Raw genomic sequence first — 10744 nt, 5'->3', positions numbered from 1 at the left:
CTCTTTGGCTCGCTGTTCACAACTCCTAGATTATACCCAACTTGTGATGAAGGACCGTGAAGACACATTTGTTTCGTTTGTTTTCGGCATTTTGCACTTCCGCACACACCCCTCTGGTGTGAAAACAGCAACTTTTTTTGTTTCTGTAAAACAAAAACAGACTATTGAATGTGCTGTTGTAAAGCTTTTGGAACAAGTTGCTAATGCAGAACATCAAATCCATTTTAACTGCAGTAAAAGCGTGTTCCCTGGTGCACCGGTGGTTATTTTATCGTCAGTGTGTTGGCTTTCAACCCTGATACACCCACAGAGCATTCCTCAAACACAACAGGAGGATACATAGTGTAGGGCCACACGTTGAAGGTAATCCCGGTGTTTCCCATAAGCTGTCCAATGTGATTCTTGAGTTTGTAGAGATTTAAATTCCAGTGCTAGGAGTAAATACTAGTCTGTTTGTAGTTTCATTGTGATTTTGAAGTAATTGGTCCAACAAGTAGATAAAGTGAAGTGTACACAGTGCAGAGGTTGATGGTTTTAGACATCTGTGTCCCTTTAAAACCCAAAAGCTTTGTGCCATTGTTGGAACATAATGTACAGGTGGGCTGCTGCCTGAAACGATGTTTTACTAGAATGGGATTTCTGAGATTGCTGTGCGTTCTCTTACAGTTGGAGATTTACCTTTTACCTTATTGCTTTCTTTGCTGGCCTGGCAGTCCTTGTTGACGTGAGTACTGTGTCCGAATTCGGTTGGCACTCATAGTGTTTGTTACAATCAGATCACTACATTTGTCATTTTGTGGAATATAACCATGAACTAGTCATAACTGGAAATGTATCTATCGATCTAGTGACTTTATTCTTCTTCGGAAGAATAAAAGAGGATCGTTTTGCTACATGTTACACATGCTTAAGTGCAGAAAAGTAAAACTGTAGTGTTTTCATTGTTTTCCACTTTGTTCAGTGTTTATGCATGACAGTGCTTGTGGTATTGTGCTGGACACTTAAGCCCTCATTAATAATGAGTATTCATCTCACCTCAGAAACCATGGCTCTATGATATGAGGACGATGTGGGATGACTTCCCGAAAATGGTATGTACTATAATCTGTATTATTGCTCCTTCAGGTTTAAATATTTTAAGGTTATTTGAAATTTATCTTCCGTGAAATGACGTGCAGAAACGGCCTTACTTCTCTTAACTTCTGCCACTTCAATCATTGGTTTATCGAATTATTTAACTAAATAATGTCAAGAATTATTAGCGTTGCGTTATTCTAACTGCTTTTTCTTTCTCCTTTCTTCCAGCCACTGTTGCCTTCGCAGTACTGGTACTACATGATCGAATTAGGCTTCTATATCTCGCTGCTTGTTAGCGTAGCATCGGATGTCAAACGTAAGGTAAGTGATACAGAGCTGTCTTCAAAAAACGTTGTTAGCTTTGTGCTGTAAACCCCTCAGAAACCTTCCATCAAGATCACTGAGTGCGCAGAATAAAGAGAATGATCTGTTGTGTATTTTGAGGTTTGGGTATTGATTTCCTGCTAAAACTTCCTGCCTTTATGCGCTGTATCGACTGGAGCTGTCAGCATTCAGAATGCCACTAAGATAATGTTCAGTTCAAAGTCAGAGTGAGAGGGCAACGAGCCACACTGTCTGTCCAGGTTGGATTGTTGCATCTCGAGGTGTCCTGTGAGTTAATGTGTGACCGAAGGCCTGTAGGGGAATCTCACTGCGGAGAGACAGACTGACCGTGTTGCCCACAGGTCAAAACGTGGCAGACCTTCAAGCCCATCAGCAAATTCGCGAGGCCTCGGTGCCAGCTCTTGTTTTATAACTCCGACTCACAAATACAAGGAACTAAAATCTTTTAAACCAAAACAAGTTTCTCCTCAACAGATCTTCTATGTTGAAATCAGCTTCAAATGTGAGGATTTGTTTTGTAACTTACTGAGTTCCTTTTTTTCTTTCTTTTTTTTTTATAGCCGTAAAGTCGTGTAATCTGCTATGTGCGGAGAGTTAATGATTTGTAAAACCGACATCAACCAGACACACGCTGTCGATTAGTGACCGATCTTTACAGCCCGATCAATAAGTGACCAAAACATTTTGGATTTTGTTTTTACACCGTCTCTCTCTCTGGCTCTTGTTTTTTCTTCTCTGCAGGATTTCAAAGAGCAGATAATTCACCACATAGCCACCATTGTCCTCATCAGTTTCTCCTGGCTGGTCAACTACATCCGGGGAGGGACTTTGGTCATGTTGGTGCATGATGCCTCCGACTATCTAATGGAGGTATGAAAACATGCTAAAATGGCAGAAAAAGGGGCATTTCACTCATATTTTACTCATTTTATTTCAAACATATCAGTCCCATTTCATTTAGATTGTTTGTTAAACGCATGAACTACCCACCATCTCTCTTCTGGTTGCAGTTAGCTTTTGAGTAAAGAACGTGTATTTATACACATGGCCAGTTTTTTCATATAAACAGATCATTTAATCACAATCGTACAGCAGTATACATCATTAAACACGTGCTGCCCTCCCACCTGTCCTCATAACATTTAGCACAGCTGAATAGCTTAATGATAGTGTTAAGGTTAGAGCACTGTACACCTCACTCAGTTCCCTGTCTGCCCTCTAGAGGAGACTAAATAAAAAAGGTTGCGCTCTGATCTTTCTGTCTTTCATTCCAGTCAGCCAAAATGTTCAACTACGCAGGCTGGAGGAAAACCTGCAACTTCATCTTCACCCTGTTCGCTGCAGTTTTCATCGTCACCCGCCTCGTAATCCTCCCATTCTGGTAAAAACCATGTTGCGTCAGATTTACTGTAACAGCAATGAGTCACTATTACTGTGTGTGACTAGGACAATTTGTGAATTTGTTAGCAGCCGTTCTTTACAAGGCTTTATCAAAAAAGTAAATGGAAATGCCAGAAATATTAAAAAAAAAAGGTTTACATATCTCTAAAAGACTTTTATGCTGGGCTCAGGTGGAGAAGCTGATCATTTTTATTCCTCTTATTGTCAACAAAACCCATGAAGAGTTTTTACATTTCGTCCAAAAACGAGCCAGACTTTTGCACTGGTTAACATGTATCTTCATTATTATTAACATGAGCACTGTTTAAGTCAATCCCACATACACTGGTCCATCAGATCGCTATTAATCCGTGACAACAAATGCACTATTCACAGCTCTATGAGTAAAAACTACAGTGGCCAGCTGTATTAAGAAGTTAGAGGCTAACTTCTTTATGCTTTAAAAGAATTAAACTACATTCTTGTGAATCAACTGGGCTCGAGGCTGTGTGCCACAGACATGTAGGAAAGTCTGTAAGTATTAAGAATTGTTTGTTTAATCTTTTTCATGGGATTTGTTAACAGTTAGAAAAATTTAGAATAATCCAAGTGGGGTTGTTCCTATCACAACGTGACACTAACAGCAGTTCAAAAGAGTCAAATTAATTCAGTAAGAAAACAAAAATGCCATCATAGGTGGGAAGCTGCAGTAGAAATGCCACGATGTGAGTTACTTGTGCTCAATAGTGATATGATGCAATATTTCCTCTTGAATATATATTAGCAGGTAGTTGCTGGAAATTTGCTCTTCATTTGATAAAAACATATTTTAGAAGAAAAAAAATATTTTTTTAGCTTAATTTTGCTTAAAACTTGAGCAACAATATAATGGAAATGTAACAACAGACACATTGTGTAGAGTTCTGGCCTGTCTCAATGGGCTTTTGATGGTGACCGTAGGAGGCTCTGACTGAACTCTTTATTCTGCCTTTGTCCTCTCGTCCAGGATTATATATTCGACGTGCATTTACCCCCTGACCCTCTACCCACCCTTCCCCGGCTTCTACTTCTTCAACGGGCTAATGTTGGTGCTGCAGACTCTGCACATCTTCTGGGCCGTGCTCATCTTGCGCATGGTTGTCAAATTCCTGCCAGGCAACGTATGAACCCGCACTTTCAGTTTTACCAGTTTACCACCAATTTCACTTCCACCTCGAAACCAGCAGCTGGATAAATGTTATGTCTTTTTGTGTTTTTATTTTAACCTGACAGGACATTGTTGAGGATGAGCGGAGCGACAAAGAGGAGACCGAGTCAGATGAGGACGGCGATGACCATGAGCAGAGGGAAAAGTCTAAAAACGGCCACGTGCAGAACGGCCATACTCCCCTCAACAACAACCACAATAAGATGGACTGATTGGACAGTGAGAGCTGGAGATGAGGCGATGGGCACGCATATGTGGCCCTGACCTGAGAGCCAAAGAATGGGAGCGTGGCATCTTGAAAAAGGGGCAGCAGGCAGCACACAGAAATATACACACTTTATCTAGAACTTCCTTTCTGAATGTGGATCATTTCACAGAAGAGAGGAAGACTGCAATGAACCACAATGATCTGCTTAGTGAGCTAAGCAGCAGAGTGGTTTTCTTTCACACCTTCTCTTTTCTCTTCCCACTTAGTCTGTCATGCTATTTGCCAAGGTTTTCTGCTGTTGACCAAGTTGCCACATGCCGAATCTGCCTGCTTGTAGCTTTGTTTTTGGTACTAGAAGTGTTTTAAAGGGATTCTGTGGTTAGGACAGGCGTTCCTTTCCTGCACAGTTAGTTAAAACACTTCTAAGTGTTACTGCCCTTTAAACCTGACTGATTTTGCTCTAATAACTACACTTACTAAGTGAGTGACATCATGAGCAGCATAAAGCCAGGGAGATAAACTCACTGTTTAACCACAATGGGCACAACCCGGACGCGGCATACGTGTGGTTAAAAACAAGTTTATCTCCAGCCTAAAGGTGAACGAGGTGATGTCTTTCTGTGGACTACAGTTTATTTACTGTAAGTCCAGAGTTTCAATTAATAATGAATTTGTGCACATCAGTTTTTGCAGCTGACATTTTGTCACTTTGGTTCCTGCAAAAGATATATTTGTTTAAATGATGTTTAAAACAAAATAATTTGAGGTAAATGTTTTTTTTAACAGTCTGACAGAGAGAGAGAGAGAGAGAGAGAAGGTGCTACATCTGCTATGTGTGTTGAAATGTGCCTTTTTGTGGAAGGTTGTCTTAAGTTCTACGTCTCTTGGAAAGAAGAACGCACAGATCATTTTAAGTGTTTGTTTTGTTTATGCTCAATATCCTTTTTAGTTGTGATTTTATTTGTTTTCTGTCCAGTTAACGGTTTAAATTTGGGAGCAATTTGTTGAGTGTAACCCAAAACCAATCAGTAACTGTTTATGAATTCTTTATGGGCTGGACGAGTCAATAGCATTTCCATTCAGTGTTGTTTTCATCCATCCAAAGATGCACTTTATGGTTTCTTCTATGGATCAGCATTGACTAAATATCTAGTAAACGAGTTAGTAATAGTGTTTGAGTGCAAACCTGATTTATTGTTTAGTTTAGAGTGGTTTAAGTGTACGATTTAAATTTTGTTACCCAAGATCTTCCTCATTGTCAGTCTTGGTTCATTTTGTAAAAAGGAAAAAGAAACGTTTAATGAAATCTTAAGTAAAGAGGTAAAAATGAAACACCAAAGTATGGTTTACATTTTGTACTACCTTGTAATTTGCAAGTGCCTTCATCATTTCACGTGTTCATTGTAAAGAAAAATAATTTCTGTTCCATTGTCTTTATTTCTGCTGTCTTTGTGCCCCAACACATCCAACAGTCGATGCACTGTAACGCTCTGGGCCTCTAACTTTCCTCAGCTCACGACGACCAATTACCTGCAGCTCCCTCTAAAGAGCTTCGCTTCTAAAGAAAGTGTTTTTATTCTGCGTAATGTGTTGCTGAGATGTAAAATCATAATGACGATGATAAAGATAAGTGTGGTTAACTATTCTGTCTTTTACAGTTTCTTTTTAATTTGCATCTGAAATGACACTTTGACAAGAATAGCAAGGTTTAGTTTTAGATACTAAACATTAAAGGTCTGTTTTTAAAAAAAAACAATTTATTAAGTAATAATATAATTGACAATAATTTGCAATAATCAAAATATACTAGTATACTAAATAAATAGTGTTAATTCCCTTTAAAAACAAAGTAGATGCAGTGTTTGAGGGTCGCAACTGATGATTATTTTCATTATTATATAATTATATATTATTATATATATAATTATAATAATTATAATTATATATATATAATAATTATATATTATAATATTATTATTATAATTTATCTGTTCCTTTAAGCTGTCAGAGAAGAGTGAAAATAATCATCACAGTTTCCCAGAGAGCAGAAAAGTAGCAAAATCCTGATATGATTTAAAAAGCTGAAACCAGAATATGCATTTTTTATTTTTTTTAAAAATATAATTGTTGACTAGCAACAAATTTAGCAACTTCAGACCATCGTGTTAATGGCGAGAAATATGTTTATATTGTATGTATTCCCATACATGCTGCTCAGAGGAGCTTTGGGGTCTCTCCCTTTCCTCTTGTGCAGTCAGCAGGTGTGGCACGTGAGGTTTGACCTTCTCATTCTTTCTTTCTAGATCTCTGGATTAGGTTGTTCCCAAAGTTTAGCCTATATGTAAATAGTCTGTTTAAGCTTGTAAATATGTAAATAGTTTGTTTTAAATTCTCCCTGCCTTTGTAGATTTAAATAACAACAACATTGTATTTTCTTCAAACATGCAACAAGTGTGATTATTTGGCTAAATGAAATAATGTTCAAAGTGTGTGTTCGTATATTTCCTTCGCTGTATACCAATCCAGAGTGAGTCAGTGAAGTGATTTAAGTTACAAAGTTATTTAACTATAGAGAACTTTAATTAGAGACAATGGGTAAGTCTGGGACAGTTGCGGGACACTGAGGACAAAGGTTAATTTCATTGCCTGCTTCTAGGTGTGTAAGAAAAACTGACGGTTTAGAGCCAGTGCTTGGTTGGTCCGCTGAATAAACATGGTGGTTCAACATTGGCAGCCTCTGTAGATTAAAAACATCTCATTCTAAGGTAACAAAGACACAACGATACTTATTTTCAGGTGATTATACACTAATGAAATACATACCTATAAATATTATATTCAATTTCCGATAGATCCTCCTAAATGTTACACACTGGACCTTGAACAATTAATTAATGAACTACTGATTCCTTATCCAGTGCAGCTTTAGCCTGCACGCAGAGAGCATTTGTGCTATATGAGAACAATAAAACAAGAAATGTTTGACAAAAATATCTTTAGAAACTTTATTAACTGGAAATCTTCATCTTGTGGCCTTCATCAGCAATAAAAAAACCTAAATGCTGCAGCAGTATTATGTTGTTTTTAAAAAAAATAGTTTTACTTTAAATATTTATTTTTTGTGCCATTTATGTCTGTAAATTTCCAACTCCTTGTGTTACATGAAAAATATCATGGGATTTGTTGTCCTACTTCCCTTTGACATTTTGAGGACAGTACAATTTTGTGATTCAGAGGGTGTGTAGTATTTTCTTCAGACTAAACAACTAACTGATACAACCATAATTCAGGAACTGAGGAGTGTGCCTCTCAGTGTGATACAGATACTAAAACACACCGCCTCGGACATAATTTGTCACTGTCAAAGTGGAGCAAAACCAGTCTGGCATGAGCACCATCCATCAGTTATTGGTTCCACTGGTGTAGAGTAGACCTGAAGGCACCATGGAGCCATTACAATATCAGATGGCACAGTGTAGTGATGACACACTGAGCAGCACCTGGCTGACACACTTTTTGGGAGGCAGACTTGCCAAAAAAATTATGTCGGATTGAAAGAGTTGGTCTTCATTCAGTCGGAAAGTTTGAGAACGTGTATCAGGAAAAGCTTGTTTTTCACCCATCCTTAAAAGAAAACCGGTTCTTGTTTCCTCCTTCTCCCTCTGCCACTTTCCCCTACAGTATTTTGGCCGCAGCCTAAAAGGCCTCCTTGGCTAATTGCATATGGAGTGGGATCACTTTACCGCCGTGCCCCGCACTTCAGCCTCCACACTGTTCTTGTCACTGGCAGCCTCACTGTAACAATCTCCATTTTAAAGCGGCAGGGTCAATTTCCACCCAGCTCTCGCATCTGGCTCCACAATTTAATTGCTAATGCATCTCCTGTTTCTCCTGCTCCAACGTCTGGTCTTTCCTCTGCACGCCGCCCCCCCACTCCTCCTCCCTCCCTCTCTCCCTCTCTCCCTCCACCCCTTCTGTGTCCAGTCTTACTCCTCCTTAAATCTTTGCCTTTCCTTTCACATTAAGTTTCCCCTCCTTCCTGTGTTCCCTTTTCAGCCTTGTGTAATGAATAAGCTCAGTGTCGCCTAAGGTGCTTGAGTTAATTGTGGTGTGAAGCCGAATTGGTGACAGCGATGAAGGTCCTTCTGACATGAGAACAAAGGCTGTGGGGTGTTTGATTCACTTGTGAACTGTGTAGACCGTTATTCAATTCCTGCTTAAGTATTAATAAAGGCTTTACACGCCAGGGGGAGGTCGCAAGGTGCAAGTGTATGCTTGTGTATGCATGTGTGTGAGTGCAGGAGCTAATCTGTGAGCTGCTCATTTTTCCGGTGATAATGAGAGGAGTGGGACAGTAAAGCCTTTGGTAACTGATGACTGTCTTATGTAACTTGAGTAATAAGGAACCTCACAGGCAACCAAGATGAACATGCTGTGAAAGCTCTTCAAAGGTTTGGATGGGTGTTGGAAAGACTGCAGGAACAAACAGCTGGGTCACTGATGACACTGCAGAATGGTGAGTTTGAATGGTGTGTTGCTGTCAGCTTTTACAGTGATTAAAACTACTTCATGATCCAGCGGTAATGCTAAATTTGAATTTAAATATGTATAACAATGTAAGTGATAACTTCTGCTATCTGTAGGGCAATGTGCTGTGTTCCTCTAAATAGCAACTAGGCATAAACATGAGAAACACTCACTTTTAAATAGCCCAGAACAATAAGTTGGGGTATGTTAACTTGTCCATTATGAAAATAGTAGAGCTGAAAAGTAGTTGATTGGTATAATAGTAAGTTAAAAGAAAGTTATTTAGCATTTACTTTAAACAAATTTGTCCAACTGAAATATCAAACATTCTCTGGTTCCAGCATCTAGAAAATTGAGCATTTGCAATGTTTTTTGTTTTATGTGATAGTCAACAAAATATCTATCTTGTTGCACTAAACAAGGAATCTGAAGACAATAACTTTGCTTTCCAGGATATTGTGATGGTAATTTTACAAACCAAATGATGAATCATTTTACTGAGAACCTAAACTGAAGATTAATCTGAATGAAAAAAGGAATATTTCAGGGGAAACTTGTGTTCTGAAAGTTTTTATTTTGAAAGTTTGTGTCCGATCTTTGTGAAATTAATGTAACGAGACCTTAAGTGTGACTTTTAAAGGGGAACTCCAGTGATTTTACACATCAAAGTCTGTTTACAGCTATTGAGGAGTACTAGTGCACATGAAAAAAGTTATATAAAGCCTTTTGTGGCTCTGGAGGGAGCGGCGTGAAATCTGATAAATGACCTTAGGTGATGTCACTTGAGTCAGCACTGAAGACTACAAGTTAGAAAATAAAAAAAATAAAAAAATCAGGGTGTGGTGGAAAGAAATGACCTTTACAGACCTTTGTGGCCTGATAGCATAACACAGCTGAATCTCCGTCCCAACAGTCCCCGCCTGAGTTGCATTGTGGTTAATGTAGGCACCGGGTTTGTAGAGGAGGAAGAATGAGTGAAATAGAAAATATGAGATTTAGTTATGTTAAATGTTAAATTGGTGGAGTACTGAATGCCAGTATCATGTTTTTAGGGGCATTTTTTTGATAGTTGGAACAATGAAAAATACAAAAAAAAGAAGAAAGAGAGGAGGTGAAACTAAACAAAAGCCCCTGACCAGAATTTAAAATCATGGGCATTGCAGTGTGCATCCATCTCAACCATACGCTTTTCTGTAACCTCTTTATTCTTTGTCTGTCTTTCTGATTTGCATCAAGTAATCACCATCACCTCAAGAGCACATGTGCACACACCTGTCCTGCTCCTAAAGTGCTGCTACTGAACTGACAAGGAGAGGAAACAGTTAAAGAGGGATCCGCAGTATTCATTGCCCACATGGATCAGGCTTCTCACCCTGCTAGGCAGTTTGAGGTGGACGTGGACCTGGGCTTCGCTCTCTTCTTCCTCTTCCTCCTGTGTTTCTTCCTGCTGGTGACGGTGGTGCGCTGTGCCCAGACTGTAGTGGATCCTTACGGCTCCATCTCCACCTCCACCTACCAGGAGGAGCAGATCACCTGAGAGAGAGGAGGGTGAAATCAGTCTGTGACAGGACTCTGCAGGAAATTAAAGATACACTTTTCTTTTTAATAGATATGAAGTCTACGTAGGCTTCAGGAGTCTGGCCTCTTCTGAACAATAAGGAGTTATTATTACACTCGCGGAAGTCACAAGACACGTATCAGGTTTTGTTTTGAGTGTTTCTGACTGAATGGACCTGTTGAGCATATTCCTCAAGGGACCCAACCCAGAGCTTCTTTATTAACTGTTAACAAAAAGGTTTCATTTAATCACAGAGCTCAGTTGTACACATCAAAGTTATTTACTTATTTATAGATTTCTTTATTTTTCCCCCTATAAAAGCTGTATGGTGCAAACTTATAAGTCTACATTCCTATGTAAAAATGACTAAAGTAATATACGTGTCTGTGACCGGGGGGCCCATTGTCTTATTATTTGTCTACCAGATAGATAGATAGATAGA

At 39.0% G+C, this 10744-nt stretch overlaps 1 protein-coding gene across 2 annotated transcripts in view; it reads left to right on the top strand.

Moving 5' to 3' along the window:
• The window catches only part of cers2a (ceramide synthase 2a), a 13125-nt gene extending 7265 nt beyond the window's left edge, over window positions 1-5860 (top strand). Inside the window, exons 4-10 of one of the 2 annotated variants that reach the window (XM_035681406.1) lie at window positions 667-724; window positions 1041-1091; window positions 1306-1398; window positions 2164-2292; window positions 2697-2803; window positions 3809-3962; window positions 4075-5860. In XM_035681406.1, coding sequence (XP_035537299.1) covers window positions 667-724; window positions 1041-1091; window positions 1306-1398; window positions 2164-2292; window positions 2697-2803; window positions 3809-3962; window positions 4075-4221 — 739 coding nt within the window. In that variant the 3' untranslated portion in view covers window positions 4222-5860. The remainder of the gene's footprint in view (window positions 1-666; window positions 725-1040; window positions 1092-1305; window positions 1399-2163; window positions 2293-2696; window positions 2804-3808; window positions 3963-4074) is intronic. The other variant, XM_035681405.1, reaches the window with a different exon arrangement.
• The last annotated feature ends 4884 nt before the right edge of the window (window positions 5861-10744 follow it).

The sequence above is a fragment of the Morone saxatilis genome, unplaced genomic scaffold (assembly GCF_004916995.1).
Source record: "Morone saxatilis isolate NCDOM2014 unplaced genomic scaffold, NCSU_SB_2.0 Contig9, whole genome shotgun sequence".
In the NCBI taxonomy this organism is placed as follows: domain Eukaryota; kingdom Metazoa; phylum Chordata; class Actinopteri; family Moronidae; genus Morone; species Morone saxatilis.
Note: the sequence above shows the minus strand (reverse complement) of the source record. Positions and strands in the feature narration are given on the sequence as shown.